Here is an 18,000-nt window from a genome sequence, read left to right as displayed (position 1 = left end):
AGGGTTCCAGAACAAGACTGGGGCTGCTGACACTACAGTTTCACGGACTGAACAACTTCCAGATTCTTGCAGATTCTTGGCCTTTTGGTCAGGAAATAGATTACTTGGACCACAGGCTGAAAGCTATATTCTCTCTCTCTCTCTCTCTCTCTCTCTCTCTCTCTCTCTCTCTCTCTCTCTCTCTCTCTCTCTCTCTCTCTGTCACACACACACACACACACACACACACACACACACACACACACATTCTATTCCTTCTGTTCTTATAAAGAACCTGTCTAATACTAGCTGATGCTAATGATTTGAAGCATCCTACAAGCCATCCTGTCTCCTGTCACTTGACTTCATCCATCCCCTTGGACCTCAGGCTCCATAATCTTAACCTCCTTTATTGTGAACCTCTCCATTCCTCTACATTGCCTAGCTAGAAGATCTTTGTAAGAGAAGATCTTTGTAAAATTTAATCACCCCTCTTTGAGTCCTTCTTGTAAAGTCCCTGCTCTTGGGTTACAAAGTCCTTTATGGCTCCTTTTCCTTTTCAGTCCCACGTCTGGACGCCTGTGTCCTTACACTCCACTGTTTTAACTTCCTGGCTGCATGTTGGAATCACCTGACGCCCAAGTTCTACCTGTGATGTTAGAACCTTGGGGGCAGGAGTCAGCAGAGGAGGTTTTGAAAACACCACCAGCGAAAATAACAACAGCCTCTCTAGCAAATTCTGATGAATGAATGGTCAAGGTTGAGAGCTATTTCTTCACAGATAAGACTGGGCAGAGCATGTAGACTCTGTGGAAGGACCTGCTTCCTGCTCTCTGTCTCTAACTGGGCCTCTCTGCCAGGCGCTACTGTCCCCACATCCCCTTTCATCTGGTTGACTCCCGTGTGGTCTTCCAAATGTGCCTATTACTGTCTACCTAGTGTCTAGAAAGATTCTCATAGTGGACCCTCAGTGAATCTTTATTGAATGATTGGCTATATTTGAGTTAGATGACTGAATAATGGTTATCCTGCATCCAAAGGATGCCTACATTCAGATCTCCATAATGATGGTGCCTATCAAAGCTAAGAGCTGTGTTCAAATTAATAGTCTAGATCTGGGTGGATTATATCTTTGGTTGTCAAGTAGGCCCAAAGTAATCACAGAGGTCCTTATAAGAAGGAGGCAACAGCACTGGACTAAGGAGGCAAGAAGTAGAGGTCAGAGAAATAATGCTGTGTTCCTGACTTTGAAACTATAAAAGCCAGGAGTCAAATTTCTGGAAAATGGACAAGCTATACCAATTGTTCTCTACAATCTCTGAGGAGAGAAAGTTCCTGCCAACACTTTAGACTTCAGACAAGTGAAATTATTCCTCTGCCCACCTACAGAAGTTTAAGATATATCTGTGAGAAATGTTAATTGCCTTAAATGACTAAGTTTGTGCTAATTTGTTATAGCAGCAACAGGAAACTTGTATAGATGACAATCTATTTCTTCTCCCAAAGATCATGTTCTGACTTTTATCTAGTTGACATTACTTCCTTTATCTCAGTTTCCCCATTTGTAATGTGGGCTATTATGAGGATTAAGTGACTCAATGAATTAACATAGCCTTTTATGAAGCAAATACCCAATAAACTAGTCTTATTACTCCACTGCAGCCTTCTAAGTGACACCATTATATTTGCTGAATGGGATTAAGATGTAGATATAATTCCTAATGGCCCACTTTAGCATTTCCTTTTCACCTGCAGACTTGATCCCAGAGAGAAGGGATCCACCAACATGTCCTAAGATCTCAGCAACCATTCCTTCTAGCAGCTACTTCACTGGTTCTATCCCAAAGGAGGGTGTGCTTCCTGCACTTCTCCTTGACTGCCAGCTCTTCTGTGTCTGGCTCTGTTGACAGGCAGCTCCAGCTCCAGCAAGCATGAGTCCCTCTGCTGCCTTGGGAAGGATGATCGAAAGGTGAGTGCGTGCTTCGAAGCTGGCTGACTCAAGAGTGGTTACTACATTTCCGGAAGGATGACATGGCTGTGGTGACCTCTCTTGATGACTGTACAGCTATGACACTTCCCCAAACCTCAGCTTAGCTTCCTTTGACTAGACCCAGCTCAGTGTTAACTTTAAAAGATGAGATACTTGCTATCATTGTTGATGCTCAAACTGGTGCTCCGAGCTCCTGACATTGCTCCCAGAGATGTGGTATTGCCTCCCTTTAATTTTGCCCGTATCAAGTTGGAGATGCTAGGCAATCTTAACTTATGATATATGTACCCAGATTGAAATATTATAAGTCGGTGGTTCTGAAAGAGTGTACTGGGCCCCCCTGGGAGTCCTTCAGGTCATTTGCAGACAAAATAGGCCAAGACATTGTTTACCTTTTACTCTTATGGTAAAATGCATGGTAGATTTTCCTAGAGCTTCCCTAGCCTGTAGAGACTGCATCAGAATACGCACAGAAGCAAATATAACATCCAGTTGTCGTCTCTTAAGTCAGATGTTGAAATCTGCAGCTACGTAAAGCAAGTCACTTGAATCATTTATATTGGAAAAAAAAGAACTACATTTAAAGACATGTTAACATATAACGGGATTATTGCTGTCTTGCAGGAGTTTAGAAACGTTTTAAATATTTCAGTTTTGATTTCCAATATGGTAAGTATCACCAGCTATGGCAAGCACAGAGACAAATGCTCCTTGAGGCACTTGGGAGTATGTAAGAGTATCAGAGGCTCTCTTAACACTGGAAAGTAACGGTCACAGGTCTTACTTGCTCCTCATCGTTGATGTTCAAACTGATGGTCTGAGCTCTTAGGGAGAACACCAAGACCTCAGAACACAATTACAAGAATGGAAGGGCACAGTGGCTATAGCTATTTGCAGTAGATGACGTAAAGGCTGGCTCTATAACCTAGTCTTCACTTTGCATATTAGGTGCCCAGTCTGTTTAACGAAAGCCTGGGACACTCCAATGGCACCTGCCATCTCTTTTCTACTTAGAGACAAATGTTTGCCTAGTTGATAACTACATCTCAGAATGCTAGGATGACAGAATGACCTAGGCATCTTCATTCAGAGAAGCTTAATAAACTCCAATCTCTTTCTTTATCATGTCAATAGCTCTTGGAGCATGGAGAGGGAAAGGTAGGCATGAGCTTTAGGATGAAGCACTTGAAGAAAAATGCCCTGGCCATTTATTAATAATACTATAAGATTTGTTTGTAGGAGGCTACCACTGTTTTTTAAAAAATGTCAGTTTAGTACCAGGCACTTTGGAAATACTTAGACATTGAAGATAAAGAGGAATGACCTTTTCCCCCCTGAGGTTGCTCAGTCTGTACAACAGAAGATATTAGATTGGAAAAGAGTACAAAGAGAGCATGAAGAGACAAACCCACACTGGCTTGATGCTCAAGAAGACATGGGCAGGAGTTCTCCCGCAAAACTAGTCAATATTCAAAACAAGGTAGTAGAAAAGATGCCCAAAAGCCAGTCTTGGACAACTTTATGTGCCATGAGGAGGTAGCCTCCCAGCTGGACTGCCTCCAATGGGCAATGCAGAATGCTTGAAAGGACAAGAAGACTGGAGATAGGAAGGACTGGGTGTCCTCTGTCACACTTCCCTTTGTTACTGCCCTGTAGATTCATCCCTAATCAGTCCAGTATGGTAGCTGGGGACGAGAAGGAGAGGAAATAGGAAAGACACCTAATTGTGACAGCAGAGTGGGAGGGGCAGCTTGGGTGGGTATGTGTGTGGGTGGGGGCAACTGGCTGGTAGAATTATTTGTATTTAAGAGATGTATGCAATTTACATATCTGAGCCAGAGACTCCACAGAACAGAAATTCCCCATGCCCTGCAGCATTCATCATTCCTCAACTCCATCTTCCAGTTATTTATGCATTTGTAGATTTTGAGTAAATGCCAAGCAAGCTTTCTCTTTTTGTTGTAAGTTTGGCTTTTCATTTAATAAGTTTATTTTAAAATATTTTTCCCCAGTGACTGAGTTAAATATGAAACTCTTCACAATCAAAGGTGAGAGGTGTTGACGGTTAGCGGTAAACAAAACACTTGTTCCACTAAGCCACCAACTAGCACAGTTTAATTACAGGACAATTAAGCAAGAAGAGTGCTGCTTTCTTGGATGTTTGAACATGAGCGTAGCTGCAGCAGATGGCAGTTTGACACATCAGCGTTGCAAGGCAGTTCACTTAAGTTAAACTCTCCAAGAAGTGCTAAAAATATTAAGCTCGACTTACATACTTCTGCTCTGACTGAAAGATTAACTCTGTTGCTGTGCTAACCAGGACACTCCCAGCGTCTGAAAGAACAAGTTGATTCCTTTAGCATTTTTCAGAACTGCTATTTCAATTATGCTCCTTAGAAGTTGCATAAATAAATATGTAAATAAAAATATCCAATAAGAGAAAAATGTTGCACAAAGACTTCTTCATGTCACAGCCATGAGTTAGAGTGAAGAAGATTTTGACTTAGCCAGGCGTGGTGTCATATGTCCATAATGTCAGTATTTGGGAGGTTGTGGGTGTGGAGTGGGTGTGGGGTGGCGAGTTTGAGGCTGGCTTGGGCTCTGTAGAGTGTCTTAAAATTTCTCTTCCAACTCTAAGAACACACTACATAATGTCTCAAACCCAACACTGTCTGAAAGATTCTAGATGTCACAGTAGAGTTTAATTTTGGAGTAGGATATGCTAACTAAAATTAACTAGAAAAAGTCGAGTGGAAGATTATTCAAAAGCTTCTTATTAGATGATCTTTGAGAAGAAAATAACAAGAGGAGAAAACATGATCAGTGGTTTCATTTTTGAAAAAGATGGGAACTTGCAGGGAAAACATGTAGCAAATCTTGTTTAATTTCCAAGTAATTTCTCAAAATAATCCAACCTATAAATATTATGCAATGTTCTGTTGGTTATGCTTATTTCCTTCAGTGTCCCCCCAACCCCCTTTCATTTTTCTACCTACAGTCATTTACAAAGACTCTGAAGGGTGTTCTTCAAAGCCAGTAATGGGAAAGAAAGGGCAAGCCTAGGTTCAGCCATGGAAGAGAGATGTGACTTCTTGGGCTTCAACAGGGAAGGCGGGTGATTTCCTCATATGGGCTTCCCAGAGTTTCTACTCAGCCTGGGGAAGCTGGTAAGGACTGGCCTCCTTCCTACTCCTCCACAGCTTGTCCTATGCCCCAGGAGAGAAGTGGATGGAGCCGAGGCCTTTGAAGTGCATCGTTAGGCTATTTATTTGAGATCACTCTGATTTTTACTTAAACATAAGCATTCTTAGTCATTAACTTTGTTCTTAGGATTACTTTAGCCAAATCTCAGAGGTTCTGGTAAGTTGTATTTTTTATTTTCATGCGATTCTAGGATTTTCTTTAAAGCTTTCTTCCAGATTTCTTAATTGAACCATTGTCAAACAACAAAGCGTTATTCCATCTCCAAATATTCAGGCAATGTCTGTGGTTTCTCTACCTATTGATATCTAGTATTAGACCACTGTGATCTGATAAGAGAGAAGAAATAATTTTGATTCTTTTGTGTCAGTTAATACTTGCTTTGTGACATAGAATGTGATCTGTTTTTACAGAATATTCTATAGGTCTCTCCAGCCTTATTTTTGAAACCTTGACTGAATATGAGAGGTTTGTCACCAATTATGCCAGCGTGAGGTTCTTGCATTTGTTTATCTGTTTCACTCTTGATTTGGAACATTTCTGCTATCATTTTATTGAGTAGAGTCTCTGTCTTTATTTTTAAATCTCAGCACTTTCCTCCATCCTGTGGATTTTTAGGTTGGTCTCCTGATGGTATTCCACAGTTCTTGGGTATTGTAGTCATGTTTGTCTATTATTTCTTTATTGATATTTGAAGGTAGTATTTCCTTGAGCTTGTCTGCAAGCCCTTACTTTCTTTCTTCAGTTTGGTTGAGTCCATTGGTCAGGTTTTTCACTTAAAAAATGACATCGAGTTTTTGATTGCCAATATTTGTGGTTTTGTTTCTCAAAAGTCCTATTTTCTTTCTGAACTCTTTTCCTGCATTGATCACATTTCCATTCATGTTGCTGATTTTCTCAGTGTTTTGCTGATGCCCTAACCCACTTTGCTGGTGACCTTGGTCTCCAGGTCTTGTGTTAATTCATCTTGTCTGCATCTTCTTTGAAGTCACTGATCATTTTTATTAATAGACTTTTGAAATCTTCACCTGGCATTTGCCTATTTTAGCATCTTTGAATTTGGTCAGGTTGAAGAGTTTATGTGTAGGAATAATGTTATCATGCACTGTGTAATTCAAATCTGATTTCTGGTTCCCCTATATCTGGTTGCAATCCTTATTCAGAGAATCTCCTGTCTCTATCTGGTGTAAACACCAGTTACCCAATTGTTCCCTGATGTATCAATAAATAGAATTCAACAGCCAATGACTGAGTAGGGGAGAGAATAGGGCAGGACTTCCTGCCAGCCAGTAGAGGGGGTAAGAGAGGGAGGAAGTCAGGATTAGCTACAGGGAGGGAGTTCAGGAGAGAGAATGAGAAAAGAGTTTAAGCAGAGAAAGCCATAAAATGCAAGTATTTTGGACGTTTAGCTGGGAGATAGCCAGACTAGCATGGATGTTGTGCCTTTGAAGCTCGTTAAATCAATGTATTAGTGTAGTCTGAATTTTTTAGGAGCTAGCTGGGTAAGAGGAAATCGGCAACTTATATTAAAAAGCTACTAACAGTTAGGATATTCTGGTGAAGTCATACTGCTTTCTTTCTTGTATTCCTGGTTGTGATGGTTTGTATATGCTTGGCCCGGGGAGTGGCACTATTAGAAGATGTGGCCTTGTTGGAATAAGTGTGTCACTGTGGGTGTGGGCTTTAAGACCCTCCTCCTAGTTGCTTGGAAGCCAGTCTTCTCCTAGCAGCCTTCAGATGAAGATGTAGAACTCAGCTCCTCCTGCACCATGTCTGTCTGGATGCTGCCACGCTCCTACCTTGTTGATAATGGACTGAACCTCTGAACCTGTAAGCCAGCCCCAATGAAATGTTGTCCTTATAAGAGTTGCCTTGGTCGTGGTGTCTCTTCACAGCAGTAAAACCCTAACTAAGACACTGGTCCTCACTAAAACAATCTGTATAATTGTTAATTTGATTATCACTTCTGGTCTTATATTTAGGGATTTGTTATTGATCAGCCTTAGGGGCTCAAATCTCAGTTCCACACAGTGACAAGGAAAAAACTAATATAATTGTAACCACATCAAACCATACCAGATACAGAAACACACTAAAATGATTAAAGCACTAATAACTACAAGTCATAAAGTAGAAACAATAAGGCAGAGTTTGCCGTGAAGTTACAAATTAAAGTAAATATGGAAAATTTTACATGGATGAGATAAAGAAAGGGAATGTGGGGAGGGAAAAACAGAAGACCACTGAGGACCATGGAGGGCCAGTGAGGGTTGGTGAGGGATAGTGAGGTTCAGTAAATGGGGAAAAGGATGGAGAATGTTGTAGAAGGGAAGAGGACAGGAATTTGGGGAGGTGGTTTTTCTAATAATGAGAAAGTGTGAAAGCATACTTAGATAAATATAGGAAGGGGAACAAAGATTAGAGACGAGCTTTTAAAGAGTCAAGCGTGATAAGGTCAAAACAGAAACTTAGCATCCGGTCCCAGGACCTCACCTGCTTCTTGATTACCTGCAGACTTAAGCTGACCCACAGTGCTGACAGTATGTTCAGGCTTCTGAATCAGATTTCAGCCTTCTTCAGGGGGTGGACGAGTAGAAGAGACGGCCAGGAAAGGGAACAGACTTGTCTTCAAGGTGAATGTTGTCCCGATAAATCTGTGATCACCAGCCAATCGTACCATGAGTCCAGAACTTTAGTTGGTCGTGTTACCCATGTAAGGAAAAATACTTTGTACATTGAGAACAGAATTTGCTTCTCTATCCGCAATGTGCCTGAAGGTTTTGTGCTGTATAGAGGTGACTGGCTAGACGTCAATTACTTCAAGTCTCAGTGGACTTCAAAACTCCATATCTGGTCAGCAAAGCCCACAAGAGTCAAGCATCTGCATGAGGTCTACACTACGTCCCTGGAGGAAAGACATGGAATGATAGAATACTCCATCTATTTCACCTTGGATGCACTGAAGCTTTCTCCTGGATATGAACCTAAAATGTGTGATGTTGGGATTGGGGATTTAGCTCAGTGGTAGAGCGCTTGCCTAGCAAGCCCAAGGCCCTGGGTTTGGTCCCCAGCTCCGAAAAAAGGATAAAAGAAAAAAAAAAAGAAAAAATGTGTGATGTTGTGAATGTGACCATAGTGGAAAGTGTTCAGCTTTTCTCTGTTTGGAGAGCAATCTCTATGATCCCGGTGAAAAGATCCTATTGTAGATGAGGGTGACATTCAACTTCTGGTCCTCTCTCCCTCCACCTATCCAGTGCTAAAATTATAAAATGGTGGAGATAGAACTCAGAGCCTCATATATGCCAGGTGAATGCTACATCAGTGGACAACCCCCTCAGCTCATGTTGTTCCTGTATGTGCAAGAAAATGTTTTAATAAAAAAAAATGAAAAAAAAAAGAGTCAAGCGTAACAAAGGGAGCAGACAAGGAAATGGACAGACTAACAAGACAGAGGAACATTACTTAAAACAGAGTAGAAAGAAAACAGCAAAGCTTGGAGAAGAAGAAGGAAGAGTAGGAAAGAAGAAAGCAAAAGATGACTTAGTAACAGAAAAATGTATTAAAGAAAAATTTAAAAAGACATAATTTAAAAAGTAGCATAATACAAAAGCACTGATAAAAATACAATAACAGGGCTGGAGAGATGGCTCAGTGGTTAAGAGCACTGACTGCTCTTCTAGAGGTCCTGAGTTCAAATCCCAGCAACCTCATGGTGGCTGACAGCCATCTGTAATGGGATCCAATGCCCTCTTCTGGTGTGTCTGAAGACAGCTACAGTGTACTTATATATAATAAATAAATAAATCTTTAAAAATACAACAACAACAACAGCGATGATGATGATGATGATGATAAACAAATCAGAGACCACCAATCAAATGCACATAGGAGCAGGGTCATCAGACACCTTGGCTCTTGTCTTTTCTCGGCTTCCCTCTGGTATTGATCTTGTATTGAGTGAGTGAGTGTCGGAAGTCTACCATAGCTGTCTTCACATTATCAGATCTTCTCTGGGCACCACCGGCCTCTGCTGGTCACTCAGCTTCCTAGTCTGGGGACTGGGAAAGTGCTCTCAGCCTCGTTCCCTCCAGCTCTTTATCCTGGAGGCTTGTTTTGACTGTGTTGGGAATGTGAGACATGGCAATGAGAGCCCCACATGTGGGGACCTGTCTTATCATTTAAAAGTCTCCTTAGTACTCTCACCCTGCCACAGGACACCCAGCCATGTGTCAAGCAGGCTGCGGGAGCTTCAATGTTCCTGACTTGTACGGCAGAAGGTAGCAGAGGTGGGTCTACCCGCTGGGCTCAGTCAGAGCTTCTCTCAGTTGATGAGGTCGCTCCTGGACACCAATGAATGGCAGGGCTATCACCTTCTTGGTTTTGTCCTAAGGGCAAGCCTGCCCCCTGTTTTACCTTTCAGTAGCTGGTGTGTGTGTGTGTGTGTGTGTGTGTGTGTGTGTGTATGAACAAGAAACAACTTAGTGTCATTGGACAAGAGGGAACCTCAATTGAGAAAATGCCTCCACCCTGATGTCATGTCAGGGCTGTGCCCTTCTTGACCTGGGTATAACTGCTTTTCCTTTCACCACGAATGCCTCCCTGGGCCTTCCGTCCCCCAGGTGTTATGGCTGGTGAAACTCAGGCTCCTGACCTGAGGGTGTTTGAAGATCTTCGACTCTCAGGGGAGCTCGGTTTTAAACAATAATTTTCTCTCCAGTAGGTTCCTGGTCGCTGTCCTCTGAATCACAGAGTGACAGAGTGGATTTCTCTCCACTGCTGACTGCTTTGCCAGAAGAACCAGTGCCAAAATCTACAGACTTGTGAGGACAAGGGCAAGCCTGCCCCCTGTCTTACCTTTCAGGAGCTGGTGTGTGTGTCTGTGCGTGTGTGTGAACATGAAATAACTTAGTGTCATTTGAGAAGAGGGAACCTCAATTGAGAGAATACCTCCACCCTGATGTCATGTTGGCAAGTCTGTGAGGGCATCTTGATGAGTGATTGGTGTGCAAAGGCCCGGCCACACATGTACACAAGGGCACATGCGTATCACCCGTGGACAGGTGAGCCTGAATTACATAAGAACACAGGCTGAGCAAGTCATGAATAACAGCCAGTAAGCAGCGTTCCTCTATGGGTTTTGCTTCAGTTCCTGACTCCAGTCCTCAGCGATGGACTATAAAGTATAAGCTGGAATAAACCTTTTCCTCCTCCAACTCACTTTTGCTTATGGTGTTTAAATGGCAATAGAGGGGAAACTGAGTCACGCTCCCTCCTCCAGGCTGTCCCCCTTCTTTTCCTCACCCATCCTTCTCTTCATACCTTCCATGTATCTTTTGTTTTCTTTGTGATTTTCCAGAGCTCCTCTCTTTGGAGCATTTTTCCCCCATATTTCAACTCTCTCCTTCACCAGCGCACACAGACAGCTTCCAGGTTAACCCTGAAACCCAGTTGCACAAAGATTCTGCCACGGTTATGGCAGTCCAGCGTAGGCACTCCCTGGCTGAGAGAGGTCCACAGGTCAGTGGGGTGTGCATAGGTTCCTGTCAGATTCCTCACTTACAGCTTACAGCTCTGTCCTTTGCCAACCGTGTAGCAAGGGTACATGTTCTGCCTGACTAGTAAGGTTGGTGACAATGCTACATACGGGAGCTGATGCGATGATCAGTTGAGTGACTGAAAAGTGTGTAGGACGAGTTTAACACACAGGAAATACTGTAGACGTTACCTACTGTAACAGAATACTTTCCAGTAGCTGAGAAGTGCAGGCTAGCTTTCTACACGCATGCTCTCGAGAATGCATCCATTTTCACCGTCTCCTCTCTCTGCCGCCCTTCTTTAAAAACGTCTTTTGCCTGTGTCTGCCTTGACCTCTTTCTCTGCTCCAGAGATGATCCCACAGGGGACCATCACAGCCCAGATGTCTTTGGTGGCTGGGAGAAAGCCCTATAGCTGAATACCATTAAGCACTGGGAAGGGCTTCTTAGCTGGGTGCCTATCAGAGTGATGGTAATTTCAGCTGTCACTATGTCTCCCCGTGGACTCTCCTTGGGACTCTTGACTCTGCCCTGTAGTGATTTGAAATGGATTTTATTAAGCTCTCATTATTCGTCCCCCGCCTTGGTATCTGAACCACACGAGAGTCAGTGTCTGTCTGGTGATCTGCTCAGGCCTTTCACATGCCCAGCTCCCTCTCTCTCGTGCACGAAATCCAAAGTGAGGTCCAGGGTTCAGAGGCCCAGCTCAGCTTGTGAATTAATGGAGTGGTGGGCTACCTTTGTGTCCGTTTCTTAAATGTTTTCCTCAAGCAGAATTATAAATAGGCTGTTTTCTGACCCATGGGTCAAAAAGTGAATAATCAGGCAAATGATTTTGATTCTAACATCTATTATGAACATAACACATTAATAATGAATGTCAAGAATTCGGTTCAGAGGCGGTAAAGGCAAAGGCACCTTGTGTCTCTTTTTTGTCCACTTACCGTCTTGTTCAATGACTTTTTTCTATCTGGAGTGGCAATAGGACTTTTCAAAGTCTTCCTGGATGGTGGGATTGCTCAGTGGGTAAAGACATCAGGTTACTAAGAACCCACTTGATGGAGGGAGAAAACCGACTCCTGCAACTGATCTTAGACCGTCACACGTGTTGTGGCACGTGTACATACATGTACACACACACACACACACACACACACACACACACACACAATGTAAAAAAAAAATGAAAAGAAAGCTGCAAACAGAAAGGAGATATCCACACCCCTAAACAAACCTGAGAGTGTCTGTAACAGCCTGCCTTTGACTGAACAGAGGGGTGTAAGGAGGCGAGTGTCAGCTTTTGGGTCTCAATTACATTCCTGCTTCTGTTCTACTTTAACAAGACTGGGAAGTTGAGTGTCCACATCTCTCGAGAATGTTTTCTGCTCTGAACCCCTGGGGAGTGGTGTCTCATCAGCGTGCCTGGTGCTGCGGACGTGGTTTCATTGTATCCCAGCAAACTGTCTCATTCCCTCCTCTTCCTGAGGACAGAGATCTGTAAATGGGAACAAACCAGCTCTTCTCTCTTCCCTGACGGGTCTCCGCCTTTCACAGAGTTCAAATGAGAAGATTTTCAGAGGAACCGACCTCACTGGATAGCAGTAGCTGCTATGAGGACTCTGACATTTTTGTGAAGTGCCAAATCGCCATATGGATTAAACCCACCATCTCTTCCTGCTGTGGGTTGGCTCATAAAGGACCAGCCGCTGAGCCGCCCTCAGCCAGGCGCCAAGAGGCAGAATTCCCCCGCGAGGAGGGCAGTTTGGGAGCTTAAGTGAGACGTGGCTCCTTGGAAAGCCAGGTCAGTCTCTTGTGATGCAGGCTGGAGGAGAATGGCACTGGACTTGATGAAAAGGAGCAAGGAGATGAGGTCACTGCTACTGCTCCACCTACTGGCTTAGCGGACTTGAGACACCCACATTTTCCGTCTCCTTGGGACCCTACCACTCACCACTGCAGGCAGACCAGACGGCAGCGTGAGGAAATTCCATTGGCTTTTGGCACCTGAGATGATCAAATTGACATCCCCATTGAGGGGTCTTCACGATACTCATGAACTCAGGCTATCCTGGGTGTTCGTTTAAAGTTCCTCAGTCTCACATGCTCCTCACATGTACTGATTTGAACACATCAATGGTAAACTCAGTTACCAGTAATGTGTTGGTGTCACATTAAGGAACACTTCCCTTTGGCACAGTTTAATCAGAGTGAGCCTGGACTTGAATTCTCTATTTCTCTGACCCCTGTCTTCCAAAGGATGTAAGGCTGTAAGGATGAAGGGTGATACTGCTGTTCCGGACGTCGCTGATGAACGCCGGGGCTGTGCTCAACTTTAAACTGAAAAAGAAGGACAAGCAAGACTTTGGGGAGGAATTGAGGGAACCCAGCTCAGGAGACAACATCCGGGAATTCTTAGTGAGCCTAAGGTACTTCCGGATCTTCATCGCGCTGTGGAATGGATTCATGATGCTCTGCACGATCGAACTGTTCAGCTCTTGAGCCCCGCATGGAACCCAGAGCTTGCCTGCGGGACATCCACGGCTTCGTTTCCGTTTCTGTTGACTTCAAGAATGCTTCTCACCGAAGACCAAGGAGCTGGCCTGAAGGCTTGAGCTCATTTAGGTAGAGAACGTCCATCACCCAGCCACCCGACCCCTCCTTCGCCCTAGTTCCGCATGTACTTTGCAGTTTCAGGAAGTCCTGTAAGACACAGCGACACAGTCGGGCTTTGTTAGGAGAAAGACACACCTAGATCTTCTCCATGTCGCCATTCCATCTTTGCCCAGCTTCTCCAGAAACCTGACACGGGCTATTTCTTGGTTGACTTGCTCCTGATTGTTTTGATTTGATTTGTTTCTTCCCGATTACCGTATGAGTCTGAATTCGACTCCTAAACACTGCCTTTTGAGTCTGTCTGTCCTTGTTTGTGTCTGTGAGTCCCTCACAATGGGCTTTGCTCCCGGGCATCACATGGGGGAAGGAATGCGGGATATTTTACAGAAATCTTGAACTCTAACTGACCCTCCGCCGACCCGGATAACAAACAAACCAGTGCCACCAAGCCACATCCATATGTTACAGCATCCAGCATTTATGGTGACTAATCATTTTTGTAAGACCACTTTCAGCCCTTTTGCTGTTCCTAGCATTTATTACCATAACATACAGACGAATGTGCATTATTTGCGGGGTCAGGGGCATGGCAGAGCACACGATTTCAGATGTAGTTATGCATTAGTTTAGCTTGGAAAAGTTAATTACATGGCAAACCCAGGGCAGGTCAGGTTGATTGCTATATTCTCATCTTAAAGGCAGGTTAAACAACACAGGATGAGTACACAGTAGGATGGCGGTCTTAAGTGGCCTCAGGAAGTATTAACAACTCTGGCTATGAGGTCCAGCAAAGTTCTAGTCTCTCTTAGAGCGTAAGAGATATTTTCATAATGGCGCACTGCCCTGCGTGGATTTTCCTCTATGTAACATCAAGGAGAGATGGCATTGCTTATTTTAGTAGCACTCACTGGTTCCCTCTGCCAAGGGTCCGTCTAGGATGCTCAGAGACGTTCCAAGCACCTGGTAGATACCTCTCTTACAGAGACAGGGGAAAACAGTCATGTATAGAGACGGCTAACGTCCCTGGGAGCAGTAGTGTTACCATCTGAGAACCAATGTCCACAGTAATCTTCAGTTGAGGAGGACAGTGGCAGCTTCTCTACAAAGAGCTGGATGACTGGAGTTGTCAGGACTGAGACATCCCACATCACCAATGAGACACCGTGGGCACAGTTTACACACAGCCGGTTTGCAAGACAAAGGGGTTGGGGGAATTGGGTTTTTTTTCTCATCATGCTTGTAACTAGGAAACTTTGATTAAATGAACACTAGGAAAAAAGGACACAGAACAGATCCCTGGTGACTGGCATAGTGTGTGTGTGTGTGTGTGTGTGTGTGTGTATACAGTGTGTATATATATATATAACATATAATGTGTAATGTGTAATATATAATATAAGATGATATATGATATGCACATAAATATATAATAAAATACACATATTATGTATGTAATATATATTTAATTTTTGTATTTCAAACCATACTGGAGGAAAGACATCTTTTTCTACATATGTCACTTAAGTTTGTGGCCAAGGTTCCTATAACAAGATTAACAAGAATAAAGTGTAGACTACATAATACAGGTTATATGTGATCCAAGAGTCTTTGTGAGAAAAATAAGATTCTCCCCATCCCAAGAAAGGGGAAGAACTGAACATTTTCCCCTCTAGTTTTGATGACAGCTGAGGAGCAGTAGAGAAAACACAGCTGGTGGACCTAGTGGAGGTGAACAGAGTGGTGTTAGGGACGGGTGGGGATTGTGACAAACCATGGAGGGAAACTTTCACCTCAGTGCCCGTCATTCAGTTCCAGCATAAAAATGAGTCTAATCCTAAATCTTAAAATTTTTAATGAGAGACCCCAAATTAGAATTTTTATTTAAAATATTTTAATTTAACAGGAAAAGGACAGTGTAGGCCTTGGGATCTGGCCTAGCTGCACTTGACTCTCATGTATGAGGCCTTGGTGTAACCCAGCACCACAGGAAGCAAAGGTAAGATAGATATAGGGGAACATGATTATAATTCCAGCTTCTGGGGGGAGAGAGAAGGACTGAAAGGTGCTTGAGGCCAGCCTGGGCCATAACGAGTTATAGACCGCAGTGCCTCAGGAACAATAGATGGATGGGTGGGTGGGTGGGTGGGTGGATGGATGGATGGATGGATGGATGGATGGATAGATAGATAGATAGATAGATAGATAGATAGATAGATTCTGGGGCTATGACTCAGTGGTAGACGGAGTAGATTGTTTCCTAGCATATGCAAGGCCTTTCCTCCTCCCCGCAGAAGCAACACCACCCTTCAAACAATAACAACAGCAACAACAACCAAAACCAAACCAACCAACCAACAAAAGTAACACAAAATCACCACCACAGGAAGAAGAAAGAAAGAAAGAGATAAGGAAGAAAAGGAGAAATGAACAGAATAGGTTGGGGAGGGGTGGGATTTTAACAGCCTGTTCATGCAGATTCCTTTTTCTGCCCAGAATTACCCTTGTTTCCAGGCACAGAGTGTACACCTCTTCCAAGATGCTCTCATGGCCTCTCCTGAACTCCAAATCAAGCATATATGATTCTAAGTATAAAAACAGAAATTTAGAATTGACTGCTGTAGCAGCTAGCAATTATTCAACCTGTGAAGGTCAGCATGTAAAAGGTTCACTTTCTGTTCTACCAGTGTCTGTCTTTTTTTTTTTTTTTTTTTTGGTTCTTTTTTTTTCGGAGCTGGGGGCCGAACCCAGGGCCTTGCCCTTCCTAGGCAAGCGCTCTACCACTTGGCTAAATCCCCAGCCCCCGCCCGTCCTTTTCAAAATCATTTTCTGCTAGAATTTTTGCTATGCAGCTAAGATGGGTTCACCATAGGGAAAGTTTGAAGAAAGTATATAGGGTCAAATAGAAGAATCACCCTGAATCCTGTTGTTCCGGTGTAACTTGTGGTGGTTGGAATGAGAATGGCTCCTACATTCTATTTGAACATGTGGTCTCCAGTTAGTGGAACTGTTTGGGAAGGATTAGGGAGTGTGGCTTTGTTGGAGGAGAGGTGTTACTGGTGGTGGGCTCTGAGGTTTCAAAAGTGGTTCTCTGCCTGCTGTCTATGGGTCAGGATGTAAAACTCTCAGCTGCATCTCCAGCCTCACGGCTCTCTTCTCACCATAAGGATCATGGACTAACCCTCTAAAACTGTAAACAAGCCTCCAATTAAATGCGCTTTTTTATACGGGCTGCCTTGGTCACGGTGTCTCTTCACAACAGTAGAACCGTGACTAAGGTACTGCCACTACTGATATTTTGTTACGTGTTTTCCAAATAGGCACATAACAGCCGCCACTGCAGTTCCCACACCCACTCTTCCTTCTTTTTTTCCTTTGGATTTTTAAGACAAGGTCTCAGGTAGCTCTCAAACTCTATATAGCCAAGGGTTGCTTGGAACTTCTGGTCATCTTGCCTCATTTTCAACCATGCCTCCTTGGGATTGAGCTGTAGTTTACTGTAGATCCAATGCCGTCTTCTGGTGATGCTGGCTTGGTCCTTATAGGTTCAGTGCCTTCTATAGACTATGGACACTGAGCAGGTATGTTCTGGCTTACAGTTATTTTTCAGAATCCCAGTGAGGTAGGAGGAGTAGGTGTCATTCCTGTAAGTATTAGAAGGACTATTAGAAGGTAAAGTGTGTTTCTGTGGATGACTCAATGTGACAGTCTATCAAAGGTGAAGACTTAAATATGACTGTGGGTTTTCTGTTTGTTCATCTCAGTCTAGCTTTTAATTGCCTGGCTTAATTATTTCAAATAATTTCAAATGCAGATCCACACGAGAGCCTTCTTCCTCAAACCTTCAGTGCTTTAGAGATCACTAGTAAGTTTTAAAAAGGCTTTAAATCCTCATGGGTAGTTCCATTAATGAAGGGAGAGAATGGAGAAGTAGGAGGGCAGGGAGCGAGGAAGGAAAGGGTTAAGTCAGAATGAATGCTCGCAAACTCACAGCCATTTACCTTTGTGGAAGTCTGTGGCTGTTGAACAAATCTGTGTGTCACAATTCTTAGAGACAGAACAGAGGGCATTCAACACGAACACCTACAAAACGCAGACACCTGCTAATAGGAGAGACACTTATGGGAGTGGCGGCATTGTCAAACCACCCAGGACACCTTCTACTTCCAGGGGTTGGCCCTCCTCAGCTCTAGTGATTTAAAGACAAACCCTCAGCCTTGTCAACTCCTCTCATTCTGCTGAGGACCAGAGTCGGGGTTTTTATGTAAAATGATAATTTTTTAAAAGTACAGTGTAGACCACGTTAGTGATGCTTGCAAGTGAAATGTGCCTCAGACTCTAGTCTGGCCATGGTGTGCATGAAATTTGGTCTCTAGAGAGTTTCAGATCGATGAGGGTTTCCTTTTCTACGGAAATATTCTTCGAGAGGGACCACGAAGTTGGTGGGACGCCCTTGGAGTTATAAAATGCCTTCTAACCTCGTTTCTGCAGCAGCCTGCTCCGTTCTCCAGGACTGATGTCTGTCCTCTGCTACATCACAGTTCCCACACAGGCTGCCTTCTCTGGATCAGCCCAGAAGCTCTGAGCATTGGTCCTCAGGTCCAAGCTATGCGCATAGTGCCCTGGGCCACAGAAACTTACCTGACTTACTTAAATCGTAAATATCTGTTCCTTTAAGAAGCCAGG

At 43.6% G+C, this 18,000-nt stretch overlaps 1 protein-coding gene across 1 annotated transcript; it reads left to right on the top strand.

Annotated features, from left to right (window-relative positions):
* The first annotated feature begins 1,910 nt into the window (after positions 1–1,910).
* Positions 1,911–13,203, top strand: LOC116898523 (small integral membrane protein 7-like). The gene is made up of 2 exons (XM_032899747.1): positions 1,911–1,948; positions 12,984–13,203. The coding sequence occupies exons 1-2, from the start codon at positions 1,911–1,913 to the stop codon at positions 13,201–13,203; spliced, it is 258 nt and encodes an 85-aa protein (XP_032755638.1).
* Positions 13,204–18,000: the final 4,797 nt, after the last annotated feature.

The sequence above is a fragment of the Rattus rattus genome, chromosome 4, assembly GCF_011064425.1.
Source record: "Rattus rattus isolate New Zealand chromosome 4, Rrattus_CSIRO_v1, whole genome shotgun sequence".
Lineage (NCBI taxonomy): Eukaryota > Metazoa > Chordata > Mammalia > Rodentia > Muridae > Rattus > Rattus rattus.
The sequence above is the reverse complement of the archived record's forward strand: the minus strand, read 5'-3'. Positions and strand labels throughout refer to the sequence as shown.